At 23.3% G+C, this 16,939-nt stretch overlaps 1 protein-coding gene across 1 annotated transcript in view; it reads right to left on the minus strand.

The window, feature by feature from the left end:
- The window catches only part of LOC122719985 (tyrosine-protein phosphatase 99A-like), a 330,852-nt gene that overhangs the window by 25,694 nt on the left and 288,219 nt on the right, over window positions 1–16,939 (minus strand). The window contains exons 5-6 of the mRNA XM_043946354.1: window positions 15,479–15,666; window positions 15,260–15,374 (exon numbers count right to left, since the gene is read on the minus strand). Of these exons, the coding sequence (XP_043802289.1) occupies window positions 15,260–15,374; window positions 15,479–15,666 (303 nt within the window). The remainder of the gene's footprint in view (window positions 1–15,259; window positions 15,375–15,478; window positions 15,667–16,939) is intronic.

Raw genomic sequence — 16,939 nt, forward strand, 5'->3', positions numbered from 1 at the left:
TTCAACGGTTAAGGAAGAATTATAGAAAGATCACTGTAAAAGTACACATGTAGTAAAGTGTTTCAAAACCTAAAATTTAATGAAAGCTAATATGGCTTGTAACAGCTATGAGAAAGGGGAGTAAAATTAAAGACCATACGGAAATCAGGGACGTAGTTACAAACAAATGGACCATCAGGAAAAATATGTAGACAAAATTCCGAAATGGTAACATTTATATAAAGTTTATGAAACATAATTTTTGCGACTATACTATAGGAAAGTGATATGTGTTTGGTGAATTCAAATAATATTAACTGCGTCAGTTACAAGAAGATTGTACACTATCTCGTGTTACGTTACGAGTGTTATCTTTCTCTCGCATAATCATTGTACTCGACAGAAAAGACTCAAAGAAATAAATTGATTAGAGCATACAATTAAACTATTTTCAGCCGAATGATTACAAAGTGTAATAAAATTGCAACGTTATGGAATACCTCTTCATTTTCAATGTCTTATGCAACGTATCTTTCTTATGTAGTAAAGATAAAACTATTATGATCTTCGTATAACATTACAATAAACTACAAATGAGAGTTTATCACCTTTATTATTACGAGTAAAAAAAAATTGTAAAACAAATATTAAATGATACTTAATAAAAAAAAATTTAACAATAATTTTTACTAATAATTTATGTTTTTTTAGTAATATTCCGTTAATTGATAAGACTTTAGATATTTGATATACTATATTTCTAGATTAGATATTTCAGATTCTATGTAACTGTTGGTAAGAGTACAAACGAGATATAAGAATTCCAATATTTCAGAGACTCTTTATCATTTTAGTGTCATTTCCAACTTTACCGATAAAGTGTACAATGAAATTATAATGTTAGCAACTGTTGGAAAATAAATCAAACTTTAATATACAATCATAAATAAAATATGATAATATTTTATAATTTTGTTAACTTAAAGTGGAAAAAAATATTAGTCAAAGATAAAAAAATATTTTATCAATTTAAATTATTTAGATAAAAATTTGAAGAAAATTAATCGAGAATTTTATATTAAAATAACAGAAAATAGATAATGTCATAGAATTAAAAAAATTTATAATTTGTTGTAAAATATATAAATAGAAAAATTTAAAAGTTTATAATAAAACATTAAAGAATTTATAAATTATTTTAGAATATTTTGAATACTGTATTAAAATAATTAAAATAATATGAAAAATCGTTCAACTTTTATTATATACTGCTATTTTTTTATTTTTAATTTAATACAAAATGGAATTTTTATTTCGAATCATAATTATTCATAATTAATCAATTATCGGTCATTTTATAACTTATGATTATATTATAATTATTTTTCCTCTAAATAGCATTTAAAATATTTTAATGTATATTTATATATAAAAAATTAATATTAATGAAAATATAAATTTTAATATATAAAAATATATCAATTATTATATCGATTAATTATGAATAATTATATTGTAATAAATTGTTAGATACTTAAATTAATGATAAAAACATTAAAAAATTTCTAAATAATTAATATCTGTATTCGAAAAATCATTTTTAATACAATCGATAAAGAACGTACATTTTTGCCAAAGTTCGTGACAATTATAGAAATCTTTTATACATATAGATATTAAGATTGCGAAAAAGATCATTCCGTAATGAACATTTCTGAAAAATCGGAAATAGAACATTGTCAAAATTTTAATAAAATAGAAAATAATTTCAAATCATTTATTCATATTATATATTTAATATCAATATTTAATATTATTATATAAATATATTATTTATTCATTTTATTTTTTAATTAAAATTTATTTTATTAAAAAATATCATTTTTATTTATTCTCTTATATATTCATTTATTTAGCATTTACTTTTTGATTTATTTCATTAATTATTTATAAATTTATTTATTAATTCATTACTCGTTTAATTATTTATATTAATTAATTTATTTATTTAAATATTTGTTTCTTTATTTAACAATTTACTAATTTATTTATTTAATGATTTATTTATTAATTTATGTTTCCATTTGTTTGTTCATATATTGATTGATTAATTTATTTATGTAATTATTTATTCACTTATTTATTTATTAATTTATATTTTCATTCAATTATTCTTTTAATTATTACTTTAGTTTTTAATTTTAAATTTTTAGTTTATTTTAATTTTTAATTTTTAAATCTTTATTCACATTGACTATTACTATTGAATTATTATTTTTTTAATATAATATAATTTACAATTTTTCAAAATCTAAAGCAAATTTTAATAATTTATTATTTATTTATTTATTATAATTTAGTGAATATTGATAAGAAAATGAATTCAGAATAAAAAGTAAAGAATTTAAACAATGATCATGAATACGAATGAAATACGGATATGAAGCAACAATTATCAAAATATTTTTATTGTTCATCATTCGATTATACGTTCTACGATCAATGAGTTGCACATTTTAACTTTTTACTAATGGATTAAGTGAATTTTTGAATATGATAAGTGGAACTTAAATAGAAATTCAATTACGACTGTCAATTAAATTTGTTTACCGTGAATTTTAATATCTAATTTTTTTCAGCAATTCATAACTTCTTTATATTTCTGTTTAAATTTATATTTCTGTTTTTAAATATTTCTGTTTTTGCTAATATCATTTTAAAAAATTTTATAAAAAATAATTTATAGATTTCGATTTTATTTTTAATCAAATTAAAAAAAAAATGTTAACTTCGTGTTTTGTTTCTATACCATTCGTTATTTTTGATTTTAAAATGAAAGAATACAAGTATACATTGTTTTATTCAATTAAAATTAAAATTTTTAATCAAAAGTAAATTATTTCGATATAGTTATTTTATTAAATCGAAAAAATTTCAATGTTTTATTAAATTAATTATTATTTATATAAAAATTTAAATTTTAAACAATCATTCATTTCTTTTCGTTTTTAAAACAACTTGATAAAATTATTTTAAATAAAAATTATTATCAACTTATAAAATATATAAATTGAAGAATATTAATAAAAAAATATATAAATTGTTATAAAATATTTTTATAAATATATTAAAGTAAATACATATCTTTTAATTCTTTTTAACCATGAATTTTTATTTCATTAATTACACATAATTATTAATTGATATTAATTTAATTTGTTGTTATTTCATAATTATTTTTTAAAAAATGGTATTTAAAATATCTTAGTATAGTTACAAATAAAAAACTAATACTGAATTATAATATATTTTTAATTTGTAAAAATATTTCAATTAATATATTTATTATTGCAATATATTATTAAAAATAACATTATAAAAACTTGAAATTGATAAATTATTGACTACTATAAATTCGTCTATGTTTATTTTGTAACTATACTCCATGTAAAATATCAATTAGAATTTTAATTAGAATTTTAATACCGTTAAAAGTCGAAAATTAATATTATAAAATAGTAAATCTAGCTATAATTTCTAAAAATATATATTAATTATTACATATATTATTGTTAAGGATTGTTAGTTATGTAAATTAATAATAAAAATTTAAAAATTGATAAATTGCTGATTATTATATTCAATAAATTGATTTTAATTTAATCGGTGTAGTTCGTATGTTTCCGCCGAATTTCGACTGTCGCGACTTTCTATAATACAAAGGAGGTCGCGACGGAGAGCTCATTATTCTACGATCTCTCTTAACGTATAGATCGAAGTTATAATACAATAACTAAATTTTATTAATATAGAAAATAATTTTTAATCATTTATTTTTATTTTAAATTAACATTTGATATTATTTTAAATATATTATACATACATTAATTATTTATTTTAATTTTTAATTAATATTTATTTATTGCTTCGTTTACTTATTTCATTAATTATTTATACTTTTATTTATCGATTTATTTATTAATTTATATTATCACTTATTTGTTTATTCACTTACCTTTTTATTTATTTATATATTTATTTATATACGTCTTTATTAATTAATTTTTATTTATTTATTAATTTACATTTCTTTAATTTATATTTTTATCTCCATTTATTTTTTAATTTATATTTTTGTTTCTATATTTATGCATTTACGCTTTCATTTATTAATTTATATTTTTATTTATTTTTTTTATTCATTTATAGATTTATCTATTCATTCTTTTATAATATGTCTTTTTACATAAATAAATTTTAATAATTTATTTTTTATTATATGGATCTCAATGTAGTTATCTTTTCATTGGTGAGATCTGGTAATTGACATTAGTTTTCACATTGTATTAATTTATTAAAAATATATTAAATTATATTATATTAAAAATTATTATATTAGAATTATATTATATTAGTAAAAATAGATTTTGAAAACTGATGCTAAACTAAGTACATTAATTTTCTTTTTTGTTTTTCAGATTCTTCTAATTTACTAATTGCGATCATTAGAGCCAATGTTCGCTTCATAAGAGTTTTTTTAAATCCTTAAATGGAAATTAGAATCAATATTTGTCCACTGATTATAGATAGGGCTGGACAAGTACTCTCTTCTGATCGAATAGACGCGTTTTGCGTGACAATCTATTTCTGGAAATAAAAATCGAGAGCGAAACTGAAACGAATTGGTCATCGATGGCCAAATCGCAGTTTTTTAATTAGAGTTGCGAAAAATAACGATATTTATGAGATATCGCTAATGTTTTTAGTAATTTTGATTTTGATAAAATATAATTTTTAAATTTAATTTTTTAAAATTAAATTGTTTTTTTATTGATAAAATAGAATATTTTTTTTAATCATTAATACTAGAGATATTAGTTTTATTTGCATTTTTATTAAATTCATTTTAAGAGTTAGTTGCATTAAAAAAAATGATCGCATGTTTGAAAATAATATTGCATTAAAAATGATCATATTTTTTAAAAGTAATGTTGTATATAAAATGTCCATGAATCTTCCAATTATATTATGGAAATTGTGATCCTATTTTTGGGTCATGTAGTGCAATTATAAAAGCTGCAAGAAGATCTTGTTTTGGGATCATCAAGTGTAGTTATAAGAGCTGCAAGAGAGTGATCTTTTGATCTTTTTTAGCCTCTTCTGGCTATCTTTTTTTTTTAGCGCTCCTAAATATTCATTTGTTAATGAAAATACTGCTAAAAACTTTGTTCATGAAAATATTTTTTAATTCTTTTAATATTGTTTAAAATAATTATATATATTTTAATTAAATATAATTATTATAATTTTAATTTATTTAATATTCTTATTGTAATTTACAGATAAAAATTCATTTCTTTCGAATAATTGATAGTGTTTGTTATTAAAGTTTAAAATTAAATTTTTTAAAAAAATTAGTAGATGTTGTTGATTTTTTAATTATAAAATAATTGTATAAATATTTAAATTTAGTGCAAAATATCAAAATCAAATTTAATTTATATTTACTTCTTTATACATGTAAGATTTTTAATGCTTTAAATTAATTATGCTTTATGTGATTGATTTTTTTTATATGTTTCAGGTTTTTTTAGATTTAGTTTACTCTTATGTTAAATTATTTTTTATATTTCATATATTTCTAATATATTTCCTATTTATCATATATTTAATATATTTAATATTTGTTTAAATTTAAAATTTTTTTCTATATTTCAAATTTCTTAAATTTATAGATATTAATTATGTTATAGAACCTTTTTTGTCTTAAATTTTTATTATATATATTTTATTATGTTTTTTACAGGCGTAGTCTCGATGCGTAGTCACCTCCTCGTGAGTGAGACCGAATAATTGCCATTGCTTTTCAAATTTTTTTTTCAAAACTTTTTGCATTAAAAAAAATTTAGAAATATAAGATATATTTTATCAATAATAATTTTCGAAAAATAATGGTAAGCCAAGAACTACGTATATCTGCAATTCAATTTAAAATATGATTTTCTTTAATTATTTTAATCAATTTAATAGACTAGGCTACAGGTATTGTATTAATAAAATCTAGACAAGGATGTTCTCTTTTTTCTTTTTTTTATTTTATTACTTAATATTTAATAAAATTCTAATAACTTCATTTTTTTTAAATAAGACGAGAATATTCTTGACCCAGATCATTAATTAGTTAATGAATATTAGTTTGATTAGGTGTTTAATGTTTAAGCACATTCCGTATCAAGATACACTCTCTAACTTAAAGCGAAAAATAAAATTCTCAATTCTCTTACTCATTTATATTCTCTCTTTCGTTTTCATTACTTTTCATCTCGAGTTTTTTTTTTTATTCTTATTCGAATCGTTTCTTATTTCTTTCTCAATTTATTCTTATGATTATTTTACGATTTATTGTTTTTCCATCGCTTATTTCGAGTCACTATTAACCACATGTCATGCAAGTGGCAAAAGAGTCGCTGGACAGATGCTTTACTTCCGGTGGCAAGTCGAGGATCCACGCTCTGGTCGATTGGTACCTTTGAGTATTTGATCAGAGTTCGGTCTTGTGGTCGAACGCCGTTCTCATAAATCGGTGGTCGGAGATCTAGTATCCCTTCCTGTGTCGTCAGAACGTAAATCGTTCTTCTGCTAGACCGCTGTCGTAACCCTTGATTGGTCAGGACTAAATATCATCTGTTCGGCGATTCTCGTAACTCCATTGATATGAGGGTGCCAATGATTTATAGAAGGTTGTTTCTTAAGTTTCTTTTTCATTTTTATTCATCACATTGTTTCTTTTTCGATATTTATCTTTCTCTCAATTCGCATTTTGTTGGCTTTTTTTTTCAATTACTTACATTCTGAGCATTATAATTCTTTTTGATATAAATAGTTAATATTTTGCATTTTTCTTTCACTTTAAATTAGACGAAAGTATTCTTGATACGGATATTGCGAATAAGTATCATGTATAATAAATTTTAAATTTGATTTTAAGATAGTTTAAGATCTCATCGATGGACAATGTGAGATTAACTTATGAGCAATAAATTGCGATGAATGTAAAAGATTCTTATAAAGATTATTGTAAATATAATTATACACTAATTTAGATAATTATTTCATTTTATGTATGTTTAATTAATATTTCTTTTCAGATTTTTCAAATTTATTTAATTTTTATATATTTTCTTTCTTGTATGTTTTACTCTATTTTAATTTACTTAATACTTATCATTAATTTATATTGTATGCTTTTATAGTTTATATTTTTTTAATTTTTGTAAATTAATTATTAATTTTAATATCTCGTTTTTATTTTTCAGCTTTAAATGGGTCTCGATGCGTAGTCACCTCCTCGTTGGTGAGACCTGGTAATTGGCATCGCTTTTCAAAAATTTTTTTCTATATAAAAAATATTTTACAAATATTTCATTAGAAAATTTTCGAAATATTTTAAATTCATTAATACGAGATATATTTTATAAATGATAGTTTTCGAAAAGCGATGGCAAGCTAAGAACTACGCATCTGCAATCTAGTCCAAAGTTTAATTCCTTTTAATTATTTTGTTCAATTTATTAATAGACTAGATTGCAGGTATTAATAAAATCTGTATAAGGATATTCTTTTTCTCGTTTTTATTTTATTCCTCAATGTTTGACAAAATATAACTAATTTCATTTCTTTTCTTTCCTTTTAAATAAAATCAGAATATTTTTAATACAGATGTTAAATAGATTAAACGAATATTAATTGGATTAATTGTAAGCACATTCCGCATTAAGATATAACTTAAAGCGAAAGATAAAATTCTCAATTCTTTTATTTTTTTTTTTTCATTTTTATTATTTTCGTCTCGAATTTCTATTCTTATGGTTCGATCATTTTTTTTTTTATTTGCTTTCTCAATTTATCCTTATAATTATTTTACGGTTTATTGTTTTTCTGCTTATTTCAAGTCATTATCAACTATATATCACGCAGCAATTGCAGAAGTCGCTGGACAGGTGTTTTACTTCCGGTGGTCAATCGAGGGTTCCGGTGGTCGGGGATCTAGTATCCCTTAGTCCTTCCTATGTCGTTAAAACGTAAATCGTTCTTTTACCAAATCACTGTCGTAACTCTTGATTGGTCACAACTGGTAAGTAGTCATTTGTCCGATGACTCATATAAGTCAATTGACGTAAATCGTGAGGGCGATAATGATTCAAAGAAGGGGTTATTTAAGTTTTTTCTATTTTATCGTATTTTAGGTTCTTCTATAAAATTCACTTTTTTCTTGGCTTGCTTTTTATTATTTTTCTTTTGAACATTCACATTTTGAGCTTTCTTTTTTTTTTTTTTGATCATTATAATTATTTTTTAATTAAATTGTAAATGTTCAATATTTTAAAATTTTCTTTTTTCATTTTAAGTTAAGAATTTTTGATACGGATGTTGCAAATAGATTTTAAATTTAGTATGAAGATTTAGATTAAGTTAGATTAAGTTAGATTAAATTTAAGATTACATCGACGTAGGATAACGATGAAGAACGATGGACAACTTGAGATTTAGTATTTAATTTTTTATTGTAATTTATAATATTCAATATGAATGATTTGTAGACATGATTTATTTGTAATATGAATGATAAATTGTGATAATAATAATGAGAAAAAATTCATTTTTAAGAATTATATTTTATCTTAAATAATTTTTCTGTTTCAGCTTATCATTTCTCTCAATTTTCTTTTGTATTTTAGATTTTTTTAAATAGGTATTTAAATTTTATTTAAATTTCTTTTTGCATCTTGTTTTAATTTAATTGATCTTAATTTAATTTGATTTATATATTAAATTTGTTTAATTTCTTTCATTTTTATGTTTAATTTTCTTTCTTTCTTATGACTTTTCCAAATATATTTAAAATATAAATATATTTAATTTATATTTAATTTATATTTATATTTTCGATGCATCTTTCATCTCCTCGTGATGAAATCTGATAACTGATATGGCTTTTCATAGTTCATATTTTAAAAAATTTTCATTATTCCTTTTAAAAATTTTACAAAGATTATTATTCTTTAAAAAGCGATATCAAGTTAAAAACTTAATTAACGCTTAATTTCATTTTTTATATTTCAATTTTTATTATATTTTTAATAAACAGAGTTTGTTAGACTCTAATATTATAGAAATTTATAATTAATTTATATTATAGTGATCTTCAATTTTCGCGCGGTTTAAGTAAACAAAGAATCGCGCCACTCCAGCCAATTAGAAGCGACTTAGATGAACCTATAGCATGCGGCATCATTTATCTCCCGAAAATCATGGTGACAGGATGCGTCATAAATTCGAGCTGTTTGATTTCTACTACGCAGTAAGTAATTCTATTATTTAATATATTATTTATTGTCAGGTTGGCTTATTTAATAATCTATTAAGCATTATAAGAATGAAATTAATTAATTTTTTAAGTTTCTTTGTGCTTTGTTTTCGATATTCTATTTGTTTATTGAGGTTATCGACAGCTTATATTATATTATAACCTATTTTAGCTCAATTTTTGTTTTATTTTAATATTATTGTAAATTTATAAGTAAATTTATACATTTGTTCATTCTGACTTTTATTTGTTTAGATTATCGTCTAGATTATCGTTTAATTATTGAGATAATATCGAAGAAAGAATTTATGTCACGGTACGATAAATTTTCTATATTAGGTAAAATTTTATTTTTATTCTATTTTTCCACAAGAATAGATGTATTTAACATAGGTTTTTATCCACTTTTTATTAATAGTGAAACGGAAATACAGTAAATGGTTCATTATAATTAATTTTATTGCATCAAATTAAATTATTTGAATAATAGATTTTCTTTTTTAAATGTATATATTTATATATTTGTCTCTTTTTCTGTATTATTCTGTATTTTTCTCGAGGATAGAAATATTTTTTTTATCATATATTTTTTTCAAGAAATTGAGGTTTGCGTTTATTCTACATTCGATATGTTTTCAACATATTTCGATATATTTCGATTTATTGCTAGACTGTGGAATATGTTCTTTCTTTCCTTTAATCCTTTTCGATAATCGAAATCGAATCACGAGACGTTACTTTAGTATCGATAATTGTGTAATAAGTGTTTAGACATTATTTTTTCCTTTTTCCAAAGTTTGTGATTTATCTGTAGCTGTACAGTGTTATTTCCATAATTATTTTTTGTGACTTATATATTTAATCTATTACAAGGATTTTGTATTACAAATTGAAATCGGATATCGGCAAAATTATTCTTTTTTTTCCTATTCATTCTATTCATCTATTTCTTAAAATTATAGGTTAGTATTGCAAATATTTTATATTATGCTTTTCTAAGATGGAATTTATATTTAATTATTGTTTTATTTTAATATAATCGATTAATTTTGTACATTATATATGTTTATTCAAAGATTTTGATTTTTTTTGTGTAGGTTATTAATCGATTGCTGATATAAGTTAATTTCGAAGAAAAAGATGCAACATGGATGCCAATATGCCTTTTTATGGAAACGTGGTAAAGTTTAACAATTCATTATATGCATAATATATTCATTATATTTCATTATATTTATTATTTCTTTATTGGAATATTAATGATTACTATAATAATAATTCATAATATACTATTTATTTAAATATATATATAATATATGTAATGTGTGTGTGTGTGTGTGTGTGTATATATATATTTAATTTTTTTTATATATGATATCTTATATTTAAAAAATTAACAATCAATTTGAAATTTCAGAACAATAAAAACATTGTTTGTAAGTACTTTTTCAATAGAAAAAGAAAAATATTATTTTAAATTTTCTTTTTTTCTTCTATTCCATTCTTTGCACTAACACAATTTTATTTTCACAGAATTTGTGATCGCGTGCAATGCGGTCAGTAGAATAAAATGTTTATAATAGTTTTTAATGTTTTTTAGAGTATAATAACTTTAAGTAAATTTAATTACAATAAATTAGAGTCAGTGCTTTTTCGCTAATTGCAATTAAAATAAGTGCTTCAATATGCTTCTTTTATTTTTCTTTTTTTTTTTTTTTTTTTAATATTCGTTTTCGGTATATATTAGAGTCAGTGCATGAAAAAAATTCAACAATCATTTATTAGACCGCAAAGAGGTAATTATCTTTCTTTCTATTTAAATTTTTATTCTTGTATTGAAAAATTGGAAATTATAAAATTATTATGAAATTCTTTCCATTTTTTAAATTTTTATTTTTATTTCAAGATTTTAATTTTTATTATCATTATATTATATTAGAATTTCAATCTTTATACTTATATTTATAAATCATATTCCACATTTTGTTACAGATATTTTTTAGCTTTTATGATGATTTTTCATAACCCATATTGATGCCAATGTAGATTCTTCGCATCTATTGGTGAGTCGCATGCATTTTTGTTCCTCTGGTCACTCAATCATGTCGTAGGATGAAAAGTCCGAATCGACACGGGTGCCTGGTTGTATATTTAGATTTTTGTACGAGCACAGTGACCGCGGGTATTATTTATACTCGTGAATAGTAATATATCTATTTTATGTGTTTTATTTATTAGATTAGGATAGGTCTTCTTGTATATCGAATTGTTAAAAAAATAATATTGATAATTAATTTTCTATTAAAATAATATTAATCTGAATGATATTAATAATTAATTTGAATGTGTATTTACTATAATAATTTGTAAAATCAAACTATACTTAATTATATTTAACATATGAATATTTATAAAGTCAAATGAATATACATTTATGAATAAAAAATAAATATTAATTAAATATTAGTTAAATATAGTGAAGAAATCGGATGGATCCTCCGATTTCGTTACTAAAAAATTTTAATTATTATATAATAATCAAAATAATTTTTTAATATATGGAATAATTCATTTATTTAATTTTTTATTATGTATTTAAATATAATTTGAAATACAGATAAAAATATATTATTTTTTCCATATAAAAATGTATGAAATTTTATATACAAGAAGATATTTCGCGACAGGCAGATTTCGGAATCAAAGTAATATGTTTTGAACATTTTGAAAATTTACTTTGATGAAGAAATCACCTGAGGTTATTAACATTTCATCAATTATTTTTAATTATTGATTGTCAAAAATAAGTTTTTTATTAATTCTTATAAATAAATTTCTCATTTATAGCACATATATATATTCTCCTTTTTCAATATTAGAATTAATCATGAAATAAATTTACTAAAGTCGAAATAAAATAAAATAAAAAAATTTAGCCCGTTAGAAAATAATATTAATACTTATTTTAGCTAGGATTTTCAGATTTAATCCTTTCCATGTCCATTTCCAGGATCTCATTCACATGCTCAGGTGCTATTTGAATGAGAGAGAGGCAATGGGCATGATGATCATAGTTTATAAGTTTATAACAAGTTTTCAGCGACTGACGATTGCATTAATGTATCGTGCACGACGTATTTTTCACATTGTGTGTGTGTATGTGTGGTTAGGTTGTGGAATTGCGTCGTTTCGATTATACGTTCATTCACACAATTTACAATAAAAATATACAATAAAAATATTATATGACTACGAATTATAAATACTATTCTTATTTTTATTATTATTATTTTTATAAAATTGAATAATGTTATCATTTATCTCAAGAATTTTATTTTTTTTTTTATATATATATAATGCATATATAAAGATACATGTATTACTTCTGTATGTACTCCATTCTTTTTATCATTAATGTTGATAATTAAAATTGAATTATAATCTTTTATCGCGATTTTACACGCAATGATCATTAATCATCGTCAGTCGATTTCAGGAAAAAGGTACGTAAAGTTAGAGTGTGAAAGTAGTGTGCCAAGCTCGGGTGTCGGAGGCGTCCCGGGACGTTTTCCCTAGTGTAGGCTTTTTGCGCCCGAGTATTATGCGTGAGAATCGTGGAATGAATGTGTTGGTATGTCTGGTTTGCTATATTTTTTAAATATAGGTTTAGGTAGGATAGGTAGCATGTTTTCTGGTATGAGTGTTAATTATAAGTAGGTAGGGCCGGGCAGGTTGTCACAGTCTCTTATCGGGTAGGCGTGTTTTCGCGTGACAACCTGTTTCAGGAGATAACATTTGAAAAATCGAGGGTAAAGAGAATGGATGAATGGACTATGCTATTCGTCTCTGGCTCATCGATTTTTCGAATTCCGCGGTCGCGGTCGCGAAACGGGTTTCGAAACGAACGTTGCGCTCGAGATTCTGCGTATGAACGGACAACGATCATTGCGATCATTGGTCGTCCATGTGTATTCATCTTTCGTGATGTAGTCTTTTTTTTTTTTATTTCTTATTTTCTTTGTTCACGATTAGGAAATCTCGAGCCTAGTTTTAAGTTTCAGCGGGCATCGCGCCCGAAGGAGGAAGACCGAAGAGGCCCGACAAACTGTCACGAAGAGGGCTGCAACGAATGGCTTCTCATTTTTTGGATCTTGTTTAGCGCCAAAGAATGGGAAGTCATTATTACTATTTTGTCACTGTGCTCGTTTTAGTAATATATAGTTATTATTGTTGTATTATTCGGCCAATTTGCATGCTGGCCTATCATCATCCAATCATCATGGGCATCGCGATTTTGTATTAGTGTTGCGTTGAAAAATAATCGCGTTTATTTTAATATTGCGAATATTGAATGCCCATGCTTTTAGAATTGTGCAAATTTCTATTCCTGTAGTTAAAACATGAGGGATTATATCAGTTATTAAGGAAACTGTATTAAATATCTCGTTATTAGTGTTGCGTATTGAAATTTGAGTGCATAAAGTAATATTTATTAATGTTACTTTATTATAAATAATTGTTTCGCGAATTTTTCTTTTCTTTTTTTTTTACTATTTGTAAATTAATTTGTATTGCATATAAAATGAAGCACTCTTCGCGGTTTCTTTTGAAAATTTAATATATTTAATATTGCGAAACAATGAAATTCCACTTACGCTTTGTTCAAGTTCACATTAATGGATTTATTATTATATTTTCGTAGTCTTTTTGATTATTTCCCTTTTTTTAACCTTCTCTTGTAAAAATAGAATATTTGTTACTGAAAATAATACTAAAAATAGTATTAAAAAATGTATTTATTTGTTACATATGGATATCTTTCATTTATTATATTATTTTTTTTAAATTATTGTAAATATAATGAAATAATCAATTCAAATCAGATTCAAATCTAAATTTTCTAATTCAAATTTCTAAATTTAAATTTAAATTTAAATTTATATTATTTTAAATTTATCTAATTGTGATTGAAAAAAATGAAAGATATAAATAATTTAACAATGTTTTGTGAATTTGATTATATATTTTCTTTTTAAATAAAAATGTTTTATTTATCTAATTTAATAGATGAATTTATTATAGGTTTACTGGTGTGTGTGTGAAATATTTAGTAGTAAATCAAATATCTTAAATATTATATATATAGAGCTATAAAAAGAAAGTCTTATACGTTTAATAGACAGAGTTTCTAAAATATTTAAAATTTTATGTAATGTTTTCAAAATCTTTTAGAAAAATAAAATTATATGATGTTATATAGAAGATATTGAATGTTTTGGAAATGTATTTTATATTAAGCTGTATCTCTTTTTCCTTTTTTATTATATCCTTTCTTATTATATCCAGATATTTATGTAAACAGATTTCATAAAAAATATTGGATTTTTAATAGGCAGATTAAATTATATTTATAATTAGGTAGCATATTTTTAAATTAAATTTATGGTTAGATAGATCTGCTCTTAGATTAAATATACTTTTAGGATATTTATGAAATTATATTAGGAAAATATTGCTAAAAATCAATGTTTTTTGTAGAGTTTATTTCTATTTAAATAAGTACTATTTATTTAGACAGATTTATTTTTTTATTTTTTATTTTTTATTTATATTTTGAAATTAATATTTCAAAATATATGATATAAAATTTTATAAAATATCCCATTTTTTCTCTTCTTTATTTATGATAAGAACGCGTTATTACAGAAATCGTCCTTTCTGAATTCTGTTAAAGTATGCATCCGCAAAGTTCTGCTTATCGACCGAAGCTACATAGAAGTTTCTAAAACGTTCTGTTTTATCGATAGCTTCAATTTTAAAGCGCCAAGTTTTGAACATAGACGAACATCAATTAAATTTCTTTCCTTTTTATTAAATATTTAATCATAAAAAATAAAGAAATTTTAATCTCACCTCCTTCGTCGGTCATTACAGAGATGGTGGTTGCAGGACCATGTCCTTCCGGGTTGAAAACCTGTAATGACACCAGGTATTGGGTGTACGTCTGCAGATTGCGGATTGTATGATTCTGCAATGAAACGTGCGAAAATTTATTAAACGCAAAATATCGATATAAAATCAAATGCAACACGGATAATAAAAGATATTCGAACAAATATTTATTCAACTTACGTCAATGGCTGGATTGCGTATATATACTTCTTTTTCTTCCATATAGGGTTTGTCTCGAGGTTTATACCCGATTCGATACCCAAGGAATTCGCCATGAATTGTGTCAGGGCTGGGCGCTTTCCACGCCAAATATATAGATGTGGCAGATGTATTATGAGCGCTGGTAATTATAGGTTTTCCTGATGGCACTAAAATGAGAAAATGAAACATGTGCATTATCATATTTTTGCATAAATATATAGATACTTTTATGCTCGCAAAATATTTTATCGAGTATTGTAAAAACACTTCAACAAAAATTTCCATTAATAGGTATTTTCGTAAATTTTCTCGATTAATCTTCTTAAAAAAAAAAAGAGAAAGAAAGAAAACGAGTTTTTTTTTCTGAATTTCTAATTTAGTTTTGTAATTAATAATTTTTTCGAACGTTCCAATAATCAAAATAATTTAAAATTTTTAATTTTTCTATGCCAATTTCTTTTACTCGTTTATTTGTTTTCATTTTTGACTTAGTAAAAAAAAAGAAAAAAAGAAAAAAATTGAAGAATAATCGAAATATCATCAATAAATGAATTATAATGAGAAAAAATCGATGTATCGAATGTACTAGTTGAAGACATATGATAAAGGGGCGGGAAACATCGAAACAGGCGGATCAACACGAGTGGCATCGGATAAAAACGTATTTGCAATGATTGTTTGATGATCAGCTCGCAATAAATATCGGATCGATCGTATTTATTTTCTACCTTTGGCCGTCGTCGCGAATAAAATTCGAACAAGCACGCTTAATCGTATTTCCCATTATTTCTCTTTCCCTCCATCCCCTCACGTTTGTGATCCAGGTACACGTATTTCAATGGACCCTTCCCTGTCGTAATATTTTCAACAATTGATAGCTTTCGACTCGTTTAAAATTCGTGCGCGTGTAATTTAATACTTTTCGCATAATCAAATTTTGCTGGCTGATCAAAACGGTACCATCGTTCCGTTCAAAAAATAATAGCAATTACCCCAGCGAAGAAATACGATCCGAACGAGCTTATTTCATCTCGACTCCTCTATTTGTCACAAACGTCTCGAACAATTTATCGGCCAACGTAGTCGCGGAATCTTCCCAATGAAATGGAATAGAAATTTTCATTGCTATCGCAATTTTCTTTCTCTCTTTCTTTCTTTTTTTCCGAGCTATATCTCACTTCCGGGTTTAATATATCCTTCTTAAAATTCTCTTCATCGTATCCCGTGCATTTCCACTACCAGGACATTTCATAAGCACATGTTATTTCATTACTTTGCTCTTGGCGCCGACGTTGCTCCACCGAATACTAAGTTGCATTGTAACAACGAAACTTCTAGCCACCAGTTTCTCGCAGTAACGGAATATACAACGAAATTCCAAGGTCGAAAAGAAACAAAGAAAGGAAAAAAAAAAAAAAAAAAAGGACGTAACGGGCGTAA

The sequence above is a fragment of the Apis laboriosa genome, unplaced genomic scaffold (assembly GCF_014066325.1).
Source record: "Apis laboriosa isolate Shangri-la unplaced genomic scaffold, ASM1406632v1 scaffold11_cov152, whole genome shotgun sequence".
NCBI classification, from domain to species: Eukaryota; Metazoa; Arthropoda; class Insecta; order Hymenoptera; family Apidae; genus Apis; species Apis laboriosa.